At 41.0% G+C, this 23,367-nt stretch overlaps 1 protein-coding gene across 15 annotated transcripts in view; it reads left to right on the top strand.

Moving 5' to 3' along the window:
• The window catches only part of raraa (retinoic acid receptor, alpha a), a 530,677-nt gene extending 508,033 nt beyond the window's left edge, over nt 1-22,644 (top strand). For all 15 annotated transcript variants that reach the window (XM_059638906.1, XM_048560466.2, XM_048560465.2 and 12 more), the window contains 4 exons: nt 2,090-2,266; nt 5,066-5,270; nt 15,840-15,998; nt 18,193-22,644. In XM_059638906.1, the coding sequence (XP_059494889.1) occupies nt 2,090-2,266; nt 5,066-5,270; nt 15,840-15,998; nt 18,193-18,389 (738 nt within the window). In that variant the 3' untranslated portion in view covers nt 18,390-22,644. The remainder of the gene's footprint in view (nt 1-2,089; nt 2,267-5,065; nt 5,271-15,839; nt 15,999-18,192) is intronic.
• The last annotated feature ends 723 nt before the right edge of the window (nt 22,645-23,367 follow it).

Genomic DNA, 23,367 nt, shown 5'->3' with positions numbered 1-23,367 from the left:
TTACTGCCAAGCCAAGCAGAAACAAGCATTCCATTAAAAATGATCCTTAAATGATGTGGCATCTATTAAGGTTGTTCTGTCCTTGATCACATGTATAAATGCAGAAGTGACAGCAAAGAGTTTTTAGCGAGAGAAAAGGTAATTACAATGCAACTGCTGAAAAATAACGTGCCACAATCATTCACCAGTTGGAGGTATGAAGCAATTGCCATTATTGTGGCTATAATTTTTGTTTCGTTCATTCACAGGGTAAGGGCATTGCTGACCAGGGAGCATTTATTGCCCATCCCAAATTGCCCAGAGGGTAGTTCAGAGTCAACCACATTGCTGTGGGTCTGGAGTCACATGTAGGCCAGACTGGGTGAGGGTGGAAGTTTCCTTCCCTAAAAGACATTAGTGAACCAGGTGGATTTTTCCAACAATCGACAATGGATTCACAGTCATCATTAGACTCTTAATTCCAACTGTACTTAAGTGATCCTCACCTGACATATGCATATGGATACTTCCAACAAGGAGTCAGTAGAGAGGAATCAGCTGCAGGAAACCGAGGTGATACTCCCCTTTCCATATCACAGGAATGTTGAACCCCAAATCACTTCTACCCCATTGAAATAACATATCTCAGTAGGAATTGAGGATGGGAGAGAAGCTGGAGTCCTGTCAGCTGTTTGTGTACCTCACAGTGTAAGAGTCAATCAGAGTCATGAGGAAGATGTTTGGCTACCTTTGTAGACTGCAGCCTTTTAATGGAAGTATTAAAAACAAACAACATAATTCAACCTTAGAGACACACGTGTATGAACTATAAATGTGATCCCCATTCACCTTGGATCTAAGAATCAATAATGGCAAATCCTAAAACTGGCAGCTGTAGCTTCATTAAAATTTGAATCAATTGTGGACTTGTCACACACTTTGGTAATAAAAATGAGAAGGGCAATAGGCCTGAAGAAGGGTCATTGGACTTGAAACATTAAGTTTGCTTTCTCTCCACAGATGCTGCCAGACCTGAGTTTCTCCAGCCATTTCTGTTCTTGTTACAGGCTGTACGTTATAATCTGCACACTCTGATAAATGTAATTTATGCAATGTCAACTAAAGTTTGTCCTATAGTTTACAATGTGAGTTTCCATCGGGGAAGCTATATGCCCAGAATAAGAAGTTTATAAAATTGCATCCTTATAAGAAGGGGCCATGGGCACATTTTGGTGAGCCCTATATTATTAATTCATAGCATGAATGCCACTTTGTTTTCCCCATTTCAGCTCACTTAATGTTATCATTTTCATTTCACCAACTGCATCCAAATGAAAACTGGTGTTTTGGAGGAGGTTTACGTCACAACCCAAAATAACAGTCCCTTTCACTGATCTATGTCTTATTGAAAAGCAAGTTCCTCTTTTTCTGTGATAACCAACCAACTAATAAAACTACAGTTCTGAAGGTTGACTTTTTCAAAACCCTCCATTTCCCACTGGTTTTGATGGGTAGTGCATGGCTGCAAAAGAAAGTAACAATTTTATGCATTTTTCTAAGATCAGATGAATGCCATTCACAATTTAATGTCATCCATATTAAGAACGTGAATGTTCTACATTAGAATTCCAAGTTTGTTTATTCTGCAGTGAACAGGAAATAACTCAGGATGGGAGGATGGATTTAGATGCAAATCATATTAATTTGTAAATTGATTTCAGTATTCAGTACATGTCTATTGACCCTATTATCAGAGAGAAAGGGATGCTACAATAACTACAGTATTTTCATTACAACTAAAATAAGGGTATGTTTCATGTGAATACTTAAATATCTAGGTTTGATTTTCCTGTAAGTGAAGAAACAAGACTACAGTTACTTTGGAAATCTCAAAACCTTTAAAAAGTACTTGGATGAGCACTTGAAGTATCTCAACCTTCAGGGATATAGCCAAGTGCTGGGAAGTAGGACTAGTGTAGATTTAGTGCAATTTTTATCAGTGCAAACTTGATGGACTGAATGACCTCTTCTGTACTGTATGATTCTGTAGTTCTGTGATTATGTTGGAGAATTCCACTTGCTGTTCTAATGTCATTCTATTCTTTTCCAGAACAACAGTGCTGAGCAGCGAGTAACGTTAGATATTGATCTCTGGGACAAGTTCAGTGAACTCTCGACTAAATGCATTATCAAAACTGTCGAGTTTGCCAAACACCTTCCTGGATTTACCACCCTAACCATCGCTGACCAAATCACCCTCCTCAAAGCTGCCTGCCTAGACATCCTAGTGAGTACTTTATCTCTGTTTTATCATTATCTCCTGTAAATTTCTGTTTTCCTCCCTAGAAGATATGGATGCTTTGTTGCATGGGCATAGCCTATATGGCCCTTCATGGAGTTGACAGTTCTTCATTTGTGCCTGTGACAATTTGTCAGCAAATGTTTGATGGCACTGAGACGAGCAGTTAAACAGAGGTCTGCTTCTCATATGATGGCTGGATAGTAAACGGGAGCAGGAATACTGTACACTTTTACTGCACCTTTGCACAGGAAGCCTGGCATTACCTTTAGCCTCACCCAGGTGATATGGCATGACAGAAGTGAGGGCTTGCCACTATGTATGAAGCAGTTACAGAGAACGGTTACAGTGGACCAAATAGAGTTTTTAAACCATTAATATAAAAGCATGCAACAGCAGAAAATTCTTCTAACTTTCACTTTTAACAGACTTCAGGCACTAGACACTGTCAACAGTGATAGAGTGTCATCTCTGAGAATTTGTAGCAGTCTAATACCAAAAGGTCAAAGTGGCTTCAGGCAGCTACTTGTGTCTCTTTTGAATTGTGTTACAACAGAAAGACAGGAGACATTCATCTATGACTGTTAACAAACCTTACTGCCTTTGGGAGATTTTGTTTAAATCTACATTGAGTTTATCTTTGGCTGACCTTAGCCCAGGTGGGGACCTGATGGAGGTGCATATGATTGTGTGGGGTATGGGCAGGGTGGATAGAAAGGCACTTTTTCCATCAGTGAGGGGATCAGTAACCAGGGGCCATAGATTTATAGTAACGGCTAGAAGACTAAGAGAGGAGTTGAGGGCAGATCTTTTTCACCTAGAGAATTTCAGAATCTAGTACTGACTGATTGAAATGGTGATTGAGCCAGAAAATCTCAAAACATTTGAGCAGTATTTAGGTATTCATTTACTTTGCCATAGTGTGAAGGACTATGAGTCATAAGCTGTAAAATAAAGTTAGTGTAGTCAGACCTTTAACTGGCAAGAATACAATGGACTAAATGACTTCATTATGTGCAGTAAGTGTCTGTGAGTGGATAGCAATATGGATGCTACAATTTGTAACTGGGCTTAAAGGAAATCAATTAAGGCCCATGCTTCTTATTGGTATCCAAAGATCCATTCCACAAAGTGCACACGGAGAACTGGTGATTAACTTTGGCTACGATGCCCTTTGTAGCTTAACAAACAATTGCAGCATTCATTATTCAGTTTCTTTTCTCATTTCTAAAGAGTGCAAACGTATAAGAAAAGCAAGAGGCACTTATGAAGCTGTAGCTTGTAAAGAATTGGTGTCTTTGTTAGCACTGAGATAATGATTCGTACATGTCAATAAACCTGAGAGACACTTAACCTGCTGGTCATTGTGTCGTAACAGACTGTGTCATTTGTTGTCAATGAATTGATCATGAAAATGAAGAGTTGAGACCGGATTTTGTTTCCTAACTCAAGCTACCGATCTCTGTAACAGGTATCCCAAGTGTGTAACTTTCACCCCTGGGGAAATGGTTGGGGTTGAGTCAGACCCACTAGCTATGGAGCCATAGCATCGGTAGGCACACATGGAAGGGTCTGTTCTAACTCTATCCCACTTTTTATAGAAGTTATTTGGCTCTCCATGCCTCACTGTTTGCACCCCCTCACCTCCCCTTCCCCACCCACCCCTTCCCCACCCACCCCATAGCTTTCCATGTCAGCTCAATGTCAATTCATTTACTCCTCCTCCCCCAAGTGGTCATTCACTCACTCATTGTTATCCCATGACCCCTCATATCTTCCATATTACCTCCAAAGCCAGTTGTCCAATATCGACCATGGACAGACCCCTACAATGATATGGAAACAAAAAAAAACTTTTCACAATTGAATAAAGCTGTCACACATACACATTGAATGATGAAAAAAGTCATAAAATTCATTTAAAACTTCCAAATCTGCTCAACTGGTTAATCTCTCATTAAAAAAATTGAAACTGTTCTGAAATAAATAAGGAGAGGGGGGGAGGCGAATCGAAGATGGATAGAGGAGAAGATAGGTGGAGAGTAGACAGACAAGTTAAGGAGTTGGGGATGGTGCAGCTTCAAGGCCGAAGAGATTACAAGAGAGTTGCAGTGGGAGAGAGATCCCCTGAGGTTTGTCCAGTGGGAGGAGGGTAACTTCTTCAGGTTAGGCTTCCCTGGAAGAGGCTTCGCAGTGAGGTTAAAATTGTATCAGAGATAATGAGATCTGCAGATGCTGGAGAATCCGAGATAACAAAGTGTGGAGCTGGATGAACGCAGCAGGCCAAGCAGCATCTTAGGAGCTCCTAAGATGCTGCTTGGCCTGCTGTGTTCATCTAGCTCCACACTTTGTTAATTCTTTAATAGCTTCTGTTAATCAATGTGAACTCGGGAGGTATTTCAAGCATTTGGAACTTGGCCGAGCATTCATCATGACTTAATAATAGCCTTTGGAGAGATGTCGATTCAGAACTTACCAGATGCAGTACCACCGTTCAGTCATGTTTATATCTGTTCCATCAATGTGGAATTCCCATATAGTTGGTAAAACCAATTGCAGTAGCTAAATTGGGATCCATCAAAACACAGCTAAGTTCAAGTGGCCCTGAATTCAGTATTTTCTCAAAGTGAATCACACTTCTGCTCTTTTCCCCTAACAGCAAAAATTGTACCTGTTGGAATCAGGAGCAGGGTTTCTGCATTCATTTTAGTCAGTGGAGTCTTCCTGATTCTTCAGAATTCCACCCCTTGAGTGGCATGCATTCGTATTGTTTCTCTGTTTCCTTAGATTCTGCGAATCTGTACCAGATACACCCCTGACCAGGATACCATGACTTTTTCTGATGGCCTTACCTTGAACCGGACACAGATGCATAATGCGGGCTTTGGCCCCCTCACTGATCTGGTTTTTGCGTTCGCCAATCAACTGCTACCATTGGAGATGGATGATGCAGAGACTGGACTCCTGAGTGCTATTTGCCTCATATGTGGGGGTAAGGGTGATAAATACTACAATTACTCACTTTTCATCTTTTAGACTAGAGCTACAGATAGAAATTACAACATATTGTACTATGATGTGACACATGAACGTGATAATTACTGTTGCTTCGTAACCAGTATTGGTAAATTAGTCAGACCACTTTCTGTTTTTGCGGGATAGGACTAGCATTTGTTACCCACCTCTAATTGTTCCAGAGAACATGGCAGTGAGGTATTTTTCTTTGTAATACACCTTTAGTGAAAGGGAGTTTCAAGATTTTGGATTAGCTCCAATGAAGGAATGGCAACATAGTTCCAAGTCAATATTGGGGTATACGTGAAGTAAACATAGGATAACATCTTGAGAACAACAATTACAAGTGTTAATAATGTTTACAATGTGAGAATGATAATCCAGAACACACAGTAATTAATTGATGGAGGGTGTACACCTGAAGAAGGTGGGCCTAAGAAAAGTGAATTAGAGAAAAATATTGCCAAACAGAGAGGACAACAGAATGTAACATTTAAAGCAGAAATAAATAGAGTTCAGGAAAAATATATTTCACTAAAAAATAGGAATAATTAGATTTTCTTTTATTCATTCATGGGATGTGGACTTTGCTGACCAGGCCAGTGTCTAGTGCCCGTCCCTAATTTCCAGGAGGGCAGTTGAGAGTCAGCCAAATTGCTGTCAGGAGTCACATGCAGGCCAGACTGGCTAAGGATGGCAGATTTTCTTCCCAAAAGGACATGAGTGAACCAGATTGGGTTTTCATACAATCAGCAAAAGTTTCCTGGTTATCTCTAGACTCTTAATCCCAGATTTTTTTAATAACAGATTTATGGCTGAATTTGAAACCCAGGACATTACCTGTGTTTCTGGATTAATAATACTACTAGGCCATTGCCTCCCCGATGCCAAAATTAAACTGAATGTGAAATACACAAAAGCTTTGGAAAAAAAGCAGAAGTAGGCCATTTGGCTCAATGAGCCTGCTCCACTATTCCTTCAGATCCAGGCTGATTGTAACCGCAAATCCCCACCCCACCACGGCCCATCCACAAAAATCTTTCACCTCCTCCCTTCCTTACCAAGAATCTATCCACACTTAACTTGTAAATATTCAAAGGTTCAATTTCTGACAATTTTTCGGGAAAAGAGTCCCCAAAGACCCTCAGCCCCTTGTGACAAGTAAGATTTGCCTCATCTCTCCTTTAACTGGGTTTCCCTTATTTTTAAATTGTGAACCTTTGTTCTAGATTGTTCCATAAGGAAGACAATCCTTTCCATGTCTAATAAAAGCAAAATACTGTATATGCTCAAATCAGAAACAAACACAGAATGCTTCAGAAACTCAGCAGGTCTGGCAATATCTGTGGAGAGAGAAACAGAGTTAATGTTTTGAGTCTGGTTTGACACTTTTCTTCAGTGTCAGTTCTTCAATTCTGAAGAAACTCCAAACTCCAAACTTTAACTGTGTTTCTTCCAATACAGATGATGCGGAACGTTTCCGCATCAACCCGGGCAGTACTCCCCGTGACCATTTGTGTCTCAGTCATGTCATCTCCTGCTCTTCTAAACACCAGCAGCTGCAAGCTTAGCCTATCCAACCTTTTCTCATAAGGCAACCCTCCCCCACCACCATTCCGGTGTATTAGTTTAGTAACCTTCTGTATGCAGTAAGTTCTTTTTTAAAATCCAATCATGATTTTCTATCCAGTGCATTCATGGAAAATAGATGAAGGATATGTTTTATCTTTTACCAACTAAAAACATGAAACAGTTCCCCTGAGCACAAATCAACAACTTCCCAGACAGCTAGCTCTAGACTCAAATGATTGTTGAGATTATTAACAGCAATGCGGATCCCTTCTAAGTAAATAATAAATACTGTTAATACTGGGCTTTTTATTTCATGATTTGGTTTAACCTTCACTGTAATTTGAGGCCATGCTTCCCCTTTACCAAAAACATTGAAAATCCATAGCAAACAACTGACATTGGCAGGGTATTTTAATTTAGTGCTTATTATCTTACAGGCAAAAGTTGATGATAATGATGTTCTCCAGTCTGTAGGCAGAGTATCATTTTCATTAAAGATCGTAAACAGAGGAAAATATTACCAAGACGCTCATCTGAAAGAGGTAGCTCCTCTTGCACATATAAACACAGTAAGAGGAGCAGAAACATGAGGCAGCTTGCTACAACATATTCAAATTTGCAACCAATTTTAATTTTCACAGAGTTTAGGAATATATTGCTCACCTTTCCAGTTGGCAGGAATCTGATGTGTGTTATATGAAAGGGAAAGGGATAGCTTAAGTCAGTCGTTTAAATGCCACCATTATTTGAAATCAACTGCACCCGTAGGTGGTTGAGGGTGACATTGCTGCCATGATGAGGAATTAATACAAAAGACATTCGGAATTAACAGATAATACAGTCATAATTATTCAAAAGCCTCATCCAGCAAACTAAAAGAAATGACTTCGAAGTCATTGTCAATTTTTGGTAAAACTAAAGGGATCCTGAGCAGGACATTTCGGACAACTGAATGCCTTTGACTCATCTCTGGGCCCTACTGCCATTAGTTCAAACTTCTTCCTCTCTCAAACTTACCCTCCCATTATCCTACCCTACCTTCACCCAGCTCTCTCCTCACCAAACTTTGCTCCCCACTCCCACATTTTCACTGTTCCCTAATCTCTGAGAGATACATTAAACTAGTTGTTCACACAAGTTTAGTATTTTATTGATAATGTTTCAAAAAAAAGCTACTGGTGAGGGCGGACGTTGAGGGAATGCAGAATAGATTTACTTAGAATGTTACCTGGGTGCCAGAAATGAAATACGAGGAAAATTTGCACAATTTATGGTTGCATTCCCTAGAATTTAGAAGAAGAGGTAGTGATTGGATCAAAATTTCCAAGATTGGTGAGATAGAAACTATTTCCAAATGTTAGGGTGTCTTGAATGAGAGCAACATAGGTGAAAAAATAGAGCCTGGCTTTTAAGAAATACCTCTTCATACAAAGGTTGCTAGAAATTTGGAACTTTCTTCTACAGGTGGTGATTATTGGTCAGTAATTTTACGTCTGAAATTGATAAACATTTTTAGCTCTGGGTATTTAGGCTTATGGAATTAGGTCACAGGTCATTGGCAATCTTACTGAAAGGTAGGACAGACTTATATGGGAAGTTACTAGTTTCTTGCTAGTACAGAACTTGAATATACCTTTGCCAGAGGTGACATATGTTAATTAACAAGTACCTGTTCTTTTCAAACAAAATGAATATTTTCAAGTTTTACATTGTTTTTGGAATTGCCTTGGAGTTTGGGGAACACAAAGTTCATTTTGTTTTCATCATGGCAAAGCCTCAGCTAACCAGAGTTGCCTTGTCAATCAACAGTACTGTTGCCTCCTGTAATATAAACTAATCATTTGAAATTTGGCATTCTAGTATTTGTCCCGATGCATGCCAAACAACAACCCTCTGTTCCAGGAATATCCAGTTCACCAATTTTTCAATCATTTTAGGCAGCTTCGTTCCCATTTTCCCAGAAAGTGTAAGCCCTGATTGAGACTCAAACTCTCTTGATGACTTGTCCAAATATTAATTACCTTTTAGTTTAAACAGTGAGTGTTGACGCACTTTTTGGGGAGCACAGTAAAAGCTACGCCCACTCTGTTACACTGTCTAGACGTGCACATCCAGATGAAGTTATTAGCTGGAGTGGGCTGATATTTCTTCTCCCTAAACTCAGGAAAACCAATACAAAATGTAGCAATTCAAACTGCTGATACTGAGCAGAGATGTGGAATTGAACCTTTGACATTCATTCAGAGCGCTGCCTTTAACCATTAGAGAAGATTCTAAATTACATTATCAATTTTTTTAAAACAAGTAAACAATTTTGGGATGGTTAAAACAAAGCAGTACTTAAAAAGATTATAACTGCCTATGAAGTTTGTGTTATAACAGCAAAATAATTTTTTATAGAAATGAGTTAGAGCACTGCCAGTGAAGACTGTTTTATAGCTTGGGTGCATTTCAGTTTTGTTAAATATCAAGTTATAATTTACAGCAGACTCTTAGCTAAAGCATTGCCCACTTGACACAAATTATTTGTTTTGTAGCATAAGGAATCCTCAATGTTTAAACTGTAGACTGGCAGCTAACCCAACAACTCCATTAATACCCACGTCTCCCTGATGCTTCTCCAGTATCGGAAACGTTACACAAGATAGGATGGCTGATATGGAAAGCAAGAAGTCTCACATTAGGCCGTATTCACCTGAACTGAGGATGAATTGTTACTTATCCAAGAAATTGGATGCTGGGGGTGAGGAATGTCCCATCAGGTACAGGGATTTATTTGCTTCTTTTCATTACATCAAAATGATGGGACATTCTCCCAGCCCAAAAGAACAGTGCTGCCTTCCTTCCCCACTAAACCTTTGAAGGACAGGCATTTTCAGTCCAAGCTTTTAGCGGATCCAGTCCAATGCTTCCAAGTTCCACTCACACAAATCTTCCATCTCCACTTTGACCTGAGTGGGGATTTGAGTTATCAGGAGGATGCAAAGACACTTTAAAGTGATTTGGAGACGCAGTGAGTAGGCACAAATTTGACAGATGGAATACAGTGTGAAGAAATGTGAGGTTATCCTTGTGCGGTTTTGGTAGGGAACACAGAAATGCTGAGTATTTCTTAAATGATGAGAAGCCCAGATGTGAACTTCAGAAAGATTTGACTGTCCTTGTTTATGAGTCACTACAAGTTAGCATGCAAATACAGCAAGCAATTAAGAAGGAAAATAACATGTTGACCTTTTACACAAGACAGTTTGATTATAGGAGTAAAAATATCTTGCTATGACAGTATAAAGCCTTGGTGAAACCACGCCCTGGGTATTATGTGCTGCTTTGACTTCCTTACCTATGAAAGGATATACTTTCCTTAGAGGGAATGCAATGAATAGTTCAGCAGACTAGTTCCTGAGATAGATAGACAGATTGTCATTTGAAATGAAGTTAAATAGATTGGACCTTTATTATCTGGAGTGTAGAGAATTATAGACGATCTCAGTCAAACATATAAAATTCTCAGATGGATTGACAAGGTAGATGCGGGCGCTATGTTTCCTGTCCCTTGGGGATATAAAACCAGGTACAATCTCAGAATGACAGGCAGGCCATTTGGGAAACTGAAGTGAGGACAATTACCTTCACTTAGGGAATGGTGAGTTTTTGGAATTCTCTCTCCCTGGGTATATGGAGGCTCAGTTATTGAGTATGTTCAGGACTGAGACTAATAGATTTCCACATATTAAAAGCATCAAGCGATTTCGGTGTAGTGCAGGAATATGCTGCTAAAGCAGATGATCAGCTATGATCTCAAATGAGTGGGTTTAAAGGACTGAGCACCCTACTTCTGCTTCTGTTCCTTGTATTTTTGTAACTTCACTCTACAGGTAACACCAATCACCTTCAATCTTACCACACCCTACAGAGGAAACATTACATCTATCCCAACTGGATTTTGAAGAACACAGCCACATTTAGCTTCACCACATACTTGTAGGAACATATTGCTCACTCCACTACACTGAGAAATGCAGCATGCACCAAAGCAATCCACCAAACATATCCACCAACTAATAAAACCAGCTGGGAGTCCATCGCTAAGGTTACTGAAGGTGCGCCATTAAACAGTGTTTAACAGGCATTAGCAGTTGCCTACCTTTGAAGCTTGCCTTATTTCAGAGTTAGAAATATTTCAGTTCTGTTGAGTATTAAATGATAGCTTACTGTCAACACTCCAAACAAAGTCCAGTGAACTCTAGCAGAGCTAGTTTTGTTCACCCGCCTCTCAGTCTTGGCTACAGGTGGATACTGTAACTTCAATAATGCTGAGAATTCTTCCAAAAATTAAGTTTTATAGATTGATAGTAGTTTATCAGGATTGTTTGACAGCAGTGTCTAAAAGCAAAATGGTTTTAACATCAGTGACAAGGCATGCATGTTTAGTCATAGAATTCCTGAGCCATTTTAAACAGAAAGTTTAATCTTCTGTCTGCAGTCATTCAACTGATCTTTACTAAAGTTGGGTTAGGGGATGCTGCAATTGCTCTCAAGTATCCTGGGTTTAAGGAGGAGGAAATCAGCCAGAGTCCCTGCTATCCAGCAATCCTTGCCGGAAAGCTTATATTTGATACCAGATGTGTAGAAAATTTGGATCCCATGCCACTCCACTTTGAATCATGCATGAACAATTCCATGGCTCTCAGATACCTGCTTGGGAAGGGGTTGCAGGGCCGGAGAAGAGGATGGCTGCCCGTTGTCAATACCATCCACAGGGGCCACAAGAAGGGAACGGCAGAAAGGCAAAGTGAAATTGTGATGATTGGGGGGGGGTGAGTTTTGAAAATTAAAACAGTGAACACGTTGGGAAATGAGGCTCTGTGTTTTATTTTTAACAGCATTCTTTTGATTGATGATGTCAGCAATCAGAGGAGCAGAACCTTTGCTGTTGGTAGAAAAACACGCTACCAGAAACTGAGTAAATTGTTTTGACAGTGCCACATTAATTTCCTCACTGTTTCCTCCCTGCGTCAAGGTATCTGCTCAGAGTGCAAAAGAATTGAACTCCAGCATTAAAAAAAGTGAGAGGCAGAGAAAGCTGGTGAATTCAGTTTGAAGATCAAAATATGACACAGCCTTGTTTTTTTTTAAAATCTGGTCCCTGAGGTTTTACCATAAATTTACTTCATTGCATTTAAATGCTGTCTGCTGGATTGCAGAGGTACAGCAGTGAGATACAGTCAAAGTGTAATGCTAATATCCTGACTTAAACTATAGGTTGTTAACATTGCATGGCTACTTGAACAACTTGGTCCAATTAATAGTCAGCAGATAAGTAACATTCAGGATTTACTTGCCAACCGATTATATAAATTCAGGAACTGGTAGCCTCAGAGCACAGACTGATGATTGGAAATATAGCCTGTCTTCTCAACAGCTTTTGACTGACATAGGGAGAGCATTAGTACAGGCTTATATCACCCTCTGGTGTTTGTAACATTTGGCTTTATTAGGACATCAATTGACATTTCATCTGTTGGCACCTATAAAACTAATTAAAGTGAAATGCAATCAACAAAATGTAAGCAACTCTACAAATAGCAATTTAAATAAAACTTGCACTGAATAATTATTAACCCTTTTACCTCTTTTTATGGCTGTTTAGGCTCAATTGGTAGTCTTGTCAGCTCAGAGGGGGTGCATTAAAATCCCACTCCAAGGCTTGAGAATATAATCTAAACTGACATGTAGGCGTTTCTGCATTTATAGAAATGGCACTGTCAGATGAGCTACAAGAGGTAAGCATTCTCCCTATAGCTGAGATGGATGTGCAGATTTCTGAGCCATATCTGAGGGTAAATGGAGTGTTCCCAGTGGCCAAGCTTCAACATCTGAAACAAATTGACTGGTCATTCACCAAGATGAACTTGTATTGAAAGTGGGACGGTGAAGATTCATTAGAATGGTTCCTGGGTTGAGTGGGTTGTCTATGATGAGAGGCTTAGAAATTTAGGCCGAAGCACTCTGATGTTTAGAAGATTGAGAGGTGGTCTCATTGAAATGTATGAAATTCTGAAGGGTTTTGACAGGGTAAACACTGAGAAGTTGTTTCTTCTGCCTGAGGAATCTAGAATGACTGAGGGAACAGCAGGACTGTTGGCCATTGTTCCAAGGATAAGGGGATATTCATTTAGAGCTGTGAGGAGGACAAAATTCTTCACTGTGTTTTAAATCTTTGGAATTCCCTACCATACAACATTGTGGATGTTCATTGTTGAGCACATCTAGCATGATGTGGACAGATAGCTGATCCTTTGGGATCAGGGAGTGGGCTCCATGCCCCATATGATCTACTCCTCCTGTTTCATCTGTTCATTTGGTGTTCTTGAATTAATTCTCTATTTTTCCACAACTTGCTCCCTATGAAGAACTTGAACTTTGAAGAACTTCTATGAAGAAGGGTGTACTGAGAGACATTGTTTTAAGCTTTGTATAAATTAAACTTGTATCCACAGGATGAGGGTGAAGATGTAACTTCAGTTCTCCTGTGAAAACTCTGGGTTAATGAACCAAAAGTCAGCCTGAGCTCCTGCTCCTGATTACTTCCATGGGACAGACAATGGATGGACAGCATCAAGGTTGACTGTCCAGTTTCCCCCATTTACCAGGTTGCTGCTATCAGTGGTCTATATTCAGAATAACAACTTAGATAGATTGCCAGAAAAATCATTGGTACTTTGGAAAATTATCCCTTGAAGAAGTGGATGTCTTTCAAAAGAGATGGGAAGAAGGCTGGTGACAAATTAAATGAGGGGGAAAAGAAAGAGTGTATATCTGATACAGCATATTGCAATGACTTGGGTTGCCCAGAGGATATTGGGCGCACATGAAAGCTTGTTTATGCATCTGATTGGAGGACTATCCAATACATATTCTTTGAACACTATTCTTTAAACTACTGGGATTTGACTTCGAATCTAATCCAGGCAAATGAGACGATCGGGTCCTTTCTGACTGATGAGTGTTAGAGTAATCAAGTCATACAGCATGGAAACAGACCCTTCAGTCCAACTTGTCCAGTCCAACCAAGTTTTCCCAAACTAAATTAGTCCCATTTGCCTATGTTTGGCCCATATCCCTCTAAACCTTTCCTATTCATACACCTGTCCGAATGTATTTTAGATGTTGTTACTGTACCTGCATCCACTGTATCTGCCAGTTCATTCCATGTACAAACCAATTTGTCCACCTATTTGCTGGCTGTACCATTGTGTTAACTATTTGATATTTGTGTATAATATCATTCATACCCCCAGGCAATAATATTCAATAATTTCTCACCATTTTAACCCCTTTTTTTCTCTCTCCTTCCTACAAACGTGAATCACATTTCACCATGTTATATTCTATCTACCAATGTTTTAAATCTAATTCACGTGATACAGATAGCAAAGTAGATGATAGTGAAAAGAGCATGAACACATTCTCCATTCAATTCCCAGTTGGTGCGTTTCTTCAGCAGAAACTGACCTCGAAATAGATACTGCAAGACATTGTCATGGAATTCCATTTGTGAGCAGCTATTAGTTTATAAGAATAAATGTTTGTGACACACGCAACTGTATGTAATTTTATTGATTTGAGTTTTTGACTGTTCTCTTTGGAATGCACCTGCAAAATTCTCCATGCAGACTCCTAAAGGTGTGTTGTTGTCCTTGAGAGCCGTTAAGAAAGCCTTTGAATTCCACCTTGTCTTGTTCCCCCACTTACACACACCAAAATGTCTTGTTCAATTCCCAATAAGGGCTGAAATGGTAATTTAAGAGGTAAAATTGCCCTTCACAATTTATGGTTGAGAAGAATGAAAATCAGCATGGATTTCTGTTCTTGCTCAATGTTTGTAACCCCATGTTGGAACGAGCAGGTGTGTGTGAATCAGAAACAGAAACAGAATTGGCCTTGGCTATGTTGCACACCACAGCTGAATAGTCAAAGAGTCATACAGCATGGAAACAGACCAACACAGTCCAACCAGTTCATGCTCCCAAACTAAACTAGTCCCACCTGCCTGTGCTTGGCTTATATCCCTCCAAACCTTTCCTTGTCATGTACTAATCCAAATGTCTTTTAAATGTAACTGTGCCTGCATCCACCACTTCCTCTGGCAGTTCATTCCACGCATGAACCACTCTCTGTGTATCAAGGTCGCCCCTCATGTCCTCTTTCAAACCTTCTCCTCTCACCTTAAAAATATGCCCCTGGTTTTGAACTCCCGCATGTTAGGGAAAAGATCCTTGTCATTCACCTTATCTATGCCCTTTTTGATTTTTTAAACCTTTACAAGGCCACTGGCATTTATTCTTAACACTAGCTTATCCCATCTTTCTTCATGTAAATCAACCATTGTAACCCTGTACTCCCACATCGTTTTGCATCCGTCTTACCCATGGGTTGTCCAGTTTTTCCATAAATGTATCTAAATTATCCATTCAACCACGCCCTGTGGTAGCAGGGGTAACTCTATTTGTATTGGTGCCACATTATATTAACGGAGATTTTGGAGTAGGTGACAATGTCTTCAGTCAAAAAGATAGTCATTAAAAAGCAACTTTAAAAAAAGGAGAGAGAGGCAGCCAGATGTGTAACAAACAGGTTCAGGAATACACAAGGAGCCAGAACTAGAGCAGTGGATCACTAAGAGCTCTAAGTCTGATGGAGGTTACAGAGAAAGAGGAGGAACCTCACTGATAGATTTGGAAACAAACGTGATATTTTGACATTTGGCATATTGCCAGACTGGGAGCCAGTGTAAAATTATAAGCAAATGGTTGATTGACAACTGAGGTCAAGTACAAGTGGGATTCAGGAAGTACAGCATTGTCACAACTGCTGCACACACTGCCCATGTTAAACATACTGATTGGGAGAGGTTGACTGAGGAACATAGGGGTTAGGCACTTCCTAATAGCGATGTGCTTTTATTTTGTAGACCGTCAGGACCTGGAAGAGCCAGAGAAAGTGGACAAGCTGCAGGAGCCATTGTTAGAAGCTCTGAAGATCTATGTGAGGAAAAGGAGGCCAAACAAGCCCCACATGTTCCCGAAAATGTTGATGAAGATCACAGATCTGCGCAGCATTAGTGCCAAAGGTGAGTGTGCAGGAGGCTGTTATGAAATGCACCTGCAACATGAAACTGTACCGAGATCAATATCATCAGGACTGAGAAGCTTATCACTGTGGGGGGCTGACAGAAGCATTGAAGTTCAATAAGAACAAGGCCACCCATTTCTCAACCCTTGCATTATACTTGATATGGTGTATCAGTTGATTGCAGATTAATTTCCTACAAGACATTTTTGACCAAGTTCTGAATATTACCAGATGCAAGGCACCACAGATGACACAAAAATCTGAACTTTTTGTCCTGCAATTGCCAGGATTGGCACACAAGAAAAAAAACTTGGAAAGGGAGCACCAGTTTGTACTGCATTAGAAGAGGGTGTTGCTTGGTTGCATCGTGGCTGGCATGGAGATGCAGTGGAAGTTGTTAAGCATCAATCTTCATTTTGAGTGTTTATTAATAAAAATTGCAGGCTTTGTAAGGCTGACATTATTTCATACCATCAGGTCATATACCTTTAAATGACTGTATTCTTTAAAATTTACTTCTTATCTTCAGGGGCAGCATGGCAGCTCAGTGGTTAGCACTGCTGCCTCACAGTGCCAGGGACCCAGGTTCAATTCCACCCTGGGGCAACTGTCTGTGTGGAGTTTGCACATTCTCCCCGTGTCTGCGTGGGATTCCTCGGGGGGGCTCCAGTTTCCTCCCACAGTCCAAAGGGTGGATTGGCCGTGCTAAATTGCCCGTAGTGTCCAGGGATGTGCAGACTAGGCTTTGGAAAAATGCTGGGCTACAAGGATAGGGTAAGGGATGGGTCTGGGTGCAGTGCTGTTTGGAGGTTTGATATGGGCAGTGACAGAATACTGCCCAGGCTATATTTGATGATGGAGATGCTGGCCTAGTGATAATGTCAGAGGCCTTGGCAAATGTTCTCTGGACATTCTGTGGGTTCAAATTTCTCCATTGAGCTGGCGGGATTTAAATTCTGTTCACAACATATAGAGATGGAAAATGGTCTCCATTATGACAGCTATGAATTGGTGTAAAAACCTGTCTGGTTCGTTAATATCCTTTAGGGAATGAAGTCTGTCATTCTTATGTGGGCTGGACTTCGTGTGACTTCAGCCCAACAGCAGTATGGTTGACTCTTAATTGTCCTCTGGAATGGCCAGGCAAGCCGCTCAGTCCAAAAACATACACTGGCCCAGCCTGCACCTCAAGAAAGACGCTGACGCTCAGGTATTGCTAATAAGGCAGAAGCCAACTGCAAGCCTGGTGGAAAACTCATTCCCTGTTCTTCCCACACAATGTTTGGATGTAACACAACTTAAACATCTATGCAGGACCAACGTATCACCCACGACCATCAATTACAACTGCTTATAGTTATGCAACCCCCCGCCTTGCCATAAAGAACATTTCATTAATTTATAAAGGGGAGAAATGGAAAAAATTATGAAGACTGCTTCATGAAAATAGTACTCATGATGATCACAAAATGTGATGAAGCTGATGACAAAAACAGTTCAACTTTCTTTATTCACTCGTGGGGTGTGGGCGTTGCCTGATAGGCCGAGGGGGAAGTGTCACCCACATTGATGTGTCTAGAGTCACGTGGAGACCAGACCAGGTAAGAGTGGCAGATTTCCTTCTTTAGGAATATGAGTAAACTCGATGAGTTTCTCATTTTGTGACAATTTACAGTGGTTACATGGTGACCATTAGGTCGACTTTTGAACTGCTGGTTTTGTATTGAATTCAGATTTTACCATCTGCCATGGTGGGATTCAAGCCCATGTCCCCAGAACATCAGACTGGGCCTGTGTTATTAGACCAGTGACAATACCACGAGGACACCCCAGATTATTAATGCATTAATGCATTTGCAATCATAGAATCCCTGCTATGTCCACATCAAGTCCAAACCGACCCTCCAAAGAGCATCCCACCCAGACCCCCAACCCTAATGCCTGTAACCCTGCATTTCCCTTGACTTAGCCTGCATATTCCTGGACACTGGGCAATTTAGCATGGCCAACCCACCTAACCTGCACATCTTTGGTCAATACAGTCCTTTACATATGATATCTACTGTTGAAGTTCCCCAACCTTGTCAGTGCCAGCCTCTGAAAATTTGGTTAAAAAAATCACTGCAAACCTTTCATCTCCATTTCTCTGTTATGGTTGTGTCTATTCTCACTCTCTCTCTCTTTGTTTCTAGGAGCTGAGCGGGTCATCACCCTCAAAATGGAGATCCCTGGATCCATGCCACCGCTTATTCAGGAAATGCTGGAAAATTCTGATGGAATCGATCCTTCCTCCTCACCTTGTAGTAAAAGCAGCGCTGCACGTGTATGCAGCAGCCCGAGTATGTCGCCGAGCTCTGCCAGCAGCAGTCCAAACACTCAGTCACCATAGCTTCCAGAGAAGGAGCTAGTGAGTCAGACTCTCACTCACATGGACGCTTGACGTGAGGGTAAAACGTTCACAGGAGAGCCGCAGTATTGTTTGCCACATACTCTGCAGCTTGTGGAAGGCGATTGGGACTGAGTTGGAACTTACGCACTGTGCATAACCACGCTGGAAGCTCTTTCAAACATGCTTAACTGAGATGGACACTGAATTCAAGGCTGTGTGAGCAGCTGAGAAAAATACCCATACATACACACACGCACGCACACACACGCATGCACACAGTTATACACCCATGCCTTCCTCTTCCCTATCGAAAATAGGAATCACCATTCTTGAAGCAGACTCTGCTCCACATTGCAAGCCTTCAGCTTCTGGTTTTACAACACGCTTTGATTTAACGCCAAGAGAGAACTATAAGGACCATTTGTGTTAATTTTTTTTTGAAATATTTTTCCTCTCCTTTGTTTATCTTTCATAATCTCATATAATACTAGCTGATAGACTGGGTCACCAGCAGAAATCCAGTAGCATCCAAAAACAAGGAATTTGAACAAAGAAAAGTTTATACGAATGAAACATTTCATGAATTATTTTTGTGAACTGTTAGATTGGATTTACCAGAGGAGGAAGGAAAAGCATGATGATGTCATCACATTTTTGAAGTGAGTTGCATACGAGCTGGAAGGTAATGGAGGTAACTGGGTTCCACTAGGGATGTCTGTAAATATGCTGTTCTGTTTAATGTACTCACAACAGATTTCCAGTCTTTACTTTTATGCCTTTGTTGATTGGATGTTCATTTGAAGCACATTTGTTTCTGAGAGTAAGCACAGCTCTGAAGTACCATGTAGATCTGAAATATTGTGCACAGGCTGCTGGATAGCAAGGGAGCTGCATTATGCCTGTGCACGTGCAACCCCACACCAGGGTCTCACCTCACGCCCCTTGCTGTGATTGAGAGTTTATTGCACCAGCTGGTGCCCTTTCACTGTTTGGGACAGAAAGTGAGTCATAGTTACAGCGCAGGCCTGCTTGTTGACAAGGACCCTGTATCCTTTGGCTTTAATTGATTGGATTCTGAGATTGTGTGCCAACTCCGGTTGTCTTGAAGTATATCTGTGGAGGTGAAGTGGAGTATATTTGGTCAACCAAATGCTTCCTCGTCCTCACTGATCATATATACCGACTGGGAAGTTATCAGTGAATGAATTTGACTGCAGTTTACACAGGAGGCTCAGTCGCATCCAGCAGTGTCACTGGCAAAAAAAGAAATTTGAGTTTCTCAGGATATGACCGTGGTGTACTGTGACCATTGACCAGCTTAGTGCTCAGGGTGTTCTGATGGTTCATTCAAAGGAATGATCGATCACCTTTCGACCTCACTTTGTTTGACTCTCAGTGACCTTGTTATAGTTATCGCTTTAACCGGCATTGGAATTTTTCTTTTGATATTTGAAGCTGCCGTGTTTGAACATGCACGCAATTCCAAGAGTGAAACAGGCCTGACTGGATGCAAGTGTGCTGTCAAGGGGCTGAGGCAAAACACCACTTCTTCAAAGTTCCTCGTTCACCCAAACTCTACCTCTCTCGCCAACCCGCAAATCCCGACCGAGGTTGGGCCAAACCACTCTTCCAAGAAGGCACAAATCTGGATTGTTCCTCTTCCCCTCTTTTCTATTTGAGGGGACCTCTGAGATGACTCAGCCTTATTGCCCATTCCTCATTACCGAGAGAAGGTGATAGCGAGCTACTTTCTCAAATCACTGGTTAGAGGTTTAATGTTGACTGAGCAACTGTCCGCAGTAGTTACAACTCAACCACATTGGTGCTGGACTAGAGTCAGCTCTCGGCCAGGTAAAGATAGCAGGTTTCCTTCCCTGAAGGACATGAGTTGAACCAGGAGAGTTTTTATGACAATCCAACAGCTTCATGGTCGCATTTTCTGGTGCCAGTACTTAATTTTCAGATTTTTATTTTTGTTTTTATGCTGTAATCAAATGTTCAAACCAGCCCAGTAGCATGAACTTTCATGCTGATCACCAAAGCTCTCAACTGACTCGAATTTTGTAAAGAAAGGTAATGGAGAACTGATTGTGGGAACAATTCAGCTAAACAAAGGGTGAAATTGGGAAAGCAGGCCAAATAAACTGAAACCATTTTCAATCAAGCTGGGCTCCTCAGTGAGAAAGATTATACCAAGAGATTGGGTTGGGCGTGGGGAGGACATGTCATTGATGAATTTTATCTCATCAATTTTGAAGCGATTATTTTGACCTTCAACCCTTTGTCAAAATTAGAAATCCATTCGCAAGTCCAAGATCTTGCAGTATGTGTGTTTCCAGCAAAGATCAAGGTCTTTTTATTCTGTTGATGCTGAGGTTTCAGATGATGGGATTTCTTCAGCTCCTGACTGAATGTAAATCACTTTGACAAGACGAAAAACTGGGAAGGATAGGAAACAAAGTCCTCGGCTCTGGTGTGAAGGTTAAAAGGGATCATCAGAGCTGTACAAAATTGCTGGCTGTCAGTCTGGGATGAGATTCAGCCGAGACAGTTTTTGAAGTTTAGATTAATTTGAGCTTTACATGAAGAACAAGGCAGTGTGCAGCAGAGCACCGAAACACATTGACGTGACTGGGGAGCGCTGCACTAGTACCAGACTCTGAGGATGTGCACTTAGCTAGAACAATACCTCTACCTGCTAGTTTGTCCTGTCAAACAAGGGCACCTGTCACACTACCATTTGACCCTGTAGGAGGGGAAGGCGTGATTTTCGAGCCTAGGTGCCCAGCCAGGATTTCTGTGGAGGTGAATGTTTTGGTCCTGTGAGTTCCAGTCGGATGCAAGTGAATTCACAGGCCCCATTTCCACAGGGTTAAGTAGTGATGAGCAAAAGGAGACAAAATGAGGCAGCTGGCGTAGGCAAGTGCAAAGTACCAGGAGTGCAAGATCAGTACACTAGTTTCAACTCCAGAAGTATCTTTTTGTTTTATGAGAGATCACAAACTCGCTTGACGTAAAGTTTAACGCAATCCATATCTTGTTTGTGCTTCAGTGACATCCATCCAGCATATTGCTGGAGAGTTATGCCCCTACCCCCCCACCCAAGAAAAGAATATACTTTGTGCACCCAGATTTACACTTTGCCGATTCCACCTGATAGTTCCGACGATCAATTTTACTGGCAATTTCAGTGGATGTGTCCTAAAATTGGAGACCAATTGTACAATTTACACCTGTTCTATAATCTCTGGAGAATGTAGCAGATGAGTTAGCACCAATTATTCGACTTTCTTCCTCATAGCTCAGTGCCTATTCCAGGAGAGTAGCTTTAGAAAGGTGCAAAACTAATGCCTTTTCAGCTTTAAAGTTATTTTGCGCAGATTTTATTTTTGGGCAAATTCTCCGTATTAAAATGGCTTCAGTTTTTGTTTCAAAGGAGAATTCACAGCTCAGTATTAATTTTTTATATATATATAATATTTATTGGAGTTTTAGCTCTCAATTTGAATGACGCAGTCTCAGCCGAGGTCTATTTGCCTTTTGCTGCTTAACCACAAAAACCACAGCAAACGTAAGCAAATGGGGCCACCTGCTGGCCATTGTTATTATTGCAAGTTCATTTTCAGTGCATGGTATTTGAGACTAAGCATCTGAAATTGCTCAAAACAGGCACAGTGAAAAGGTGGCATATTTCCCAATCAAGTCTTGCAGTCACTGAAATGCACAAGAGGAAGAAGGCACCTATTCTTGATTGTGACCCAGAACTAATGGGATGCAAATGTTTAGGTCACTGTGAGTTAGAGATCATGATGCAAACTTCCCTCCCTGGCTGCAGTGTTATGTTCCCCTTGTTCACGGATATGATCTTATTGCTCTCTACCTTGTGAGTGAATTTCCCAAGCACGTCCCTTCCACACCTTCTTCCCAGCCCAGTGACAGCACATCTGTCTCTGTGTTTGTAAGTGGCAATGTGGCCCAATTCAGTGTCATATTTTACACAAGTTTTTCTATTGTAAAACAGCCACCTGTGGTTTTATCAGAACAAAAGGTACAGTTACACATTTAGTTGGATCATTAACCTGACACCTCCACTGTTAATGGCGAGTTCTTGTTCTGTTCATGGATGTGTTAGTGCACCAAGTCAGACTGTACAGTAAGATTTCCTATAACAAGGCTTTCTCTGTGCAGATGTTACTGTTAAACTTTTCATGAAGTCTACTGGCAAAAGAATAAAGTTATATTTATTCTACAATGATGCAGAGTGTTTTTTGTTGATGCTATAATTCCTGATTTCCTGAAGTGACATGTTACTTTTCTGCTTCAGTGATACCAAGCATCAGAAGGAGGTTTGGATAAGAAGTATTTTGATGTACACTTACTATGGGTCAAGTACTGGAAGATGAGTTTGGAAGAGGTATTTTTGACCAGTGCGGACTCAGTGGGTTGGAGGGTCTTTTTCTATGTTGTAGATTTCTACGACGAGTGAGGCTGGTCCTGATGTCAGAGTCTGGTGTGAATAGTCACAGAAAGTGCAGGTTAGGATGCGTTGGACGCCCAAGCTGCAGTCCCTCTGACCACTGCTCCCCAACAGGGCAAATCCATCACATAATTAGCTTCAGGGAAAAGCAGAGTGAGCAGAATAGTCCGAGATAACACTGTGTACAGCTGGATGAACACAGCAGGCCAAGCAGTATCATCCTGCTCCTATGAGCATCATGTGTGAGAGGAATAGTCTGGATGCTAGGTTTAGAATCCGACAATAAGAAGGCAGGCCCTTTGGCCCAAACTGGTCCACGCTGATCAAAATGTCCATCCATGCTAACCCGAATTTTCCTGCACTTAGCCCATATCCTTCTAAATCTTTCCTATCCATGTATTCATCCAAATGCCTTTTAAATGTTATTAATGTACCTGCCTCTATTACACTTCCACAAGCAGCTTATTCCATATGCGCACCACCCTCTGTGTTTAAAAAAAA

This window comes from Stegostoma tigrinum, chromosome 31 (assembly GCF_030684315.1).
Source record: "Stegostoma tigrinum isolate sSteTig4 chromosome 31, sSteTig4.hap1, whole genome shotgun sequence".
Taxonomy (NCBI): domain Eukaryota; kingdom Metazoa; phylum Chordata; class Chondrichthyes; order Orectolobiformes; family Stegostomatidae; genus Stegostoma; species Stegostoma tigrinum.
This window is presented reverse-complemented; position numbering and strand designations above follow the sequence as displayed.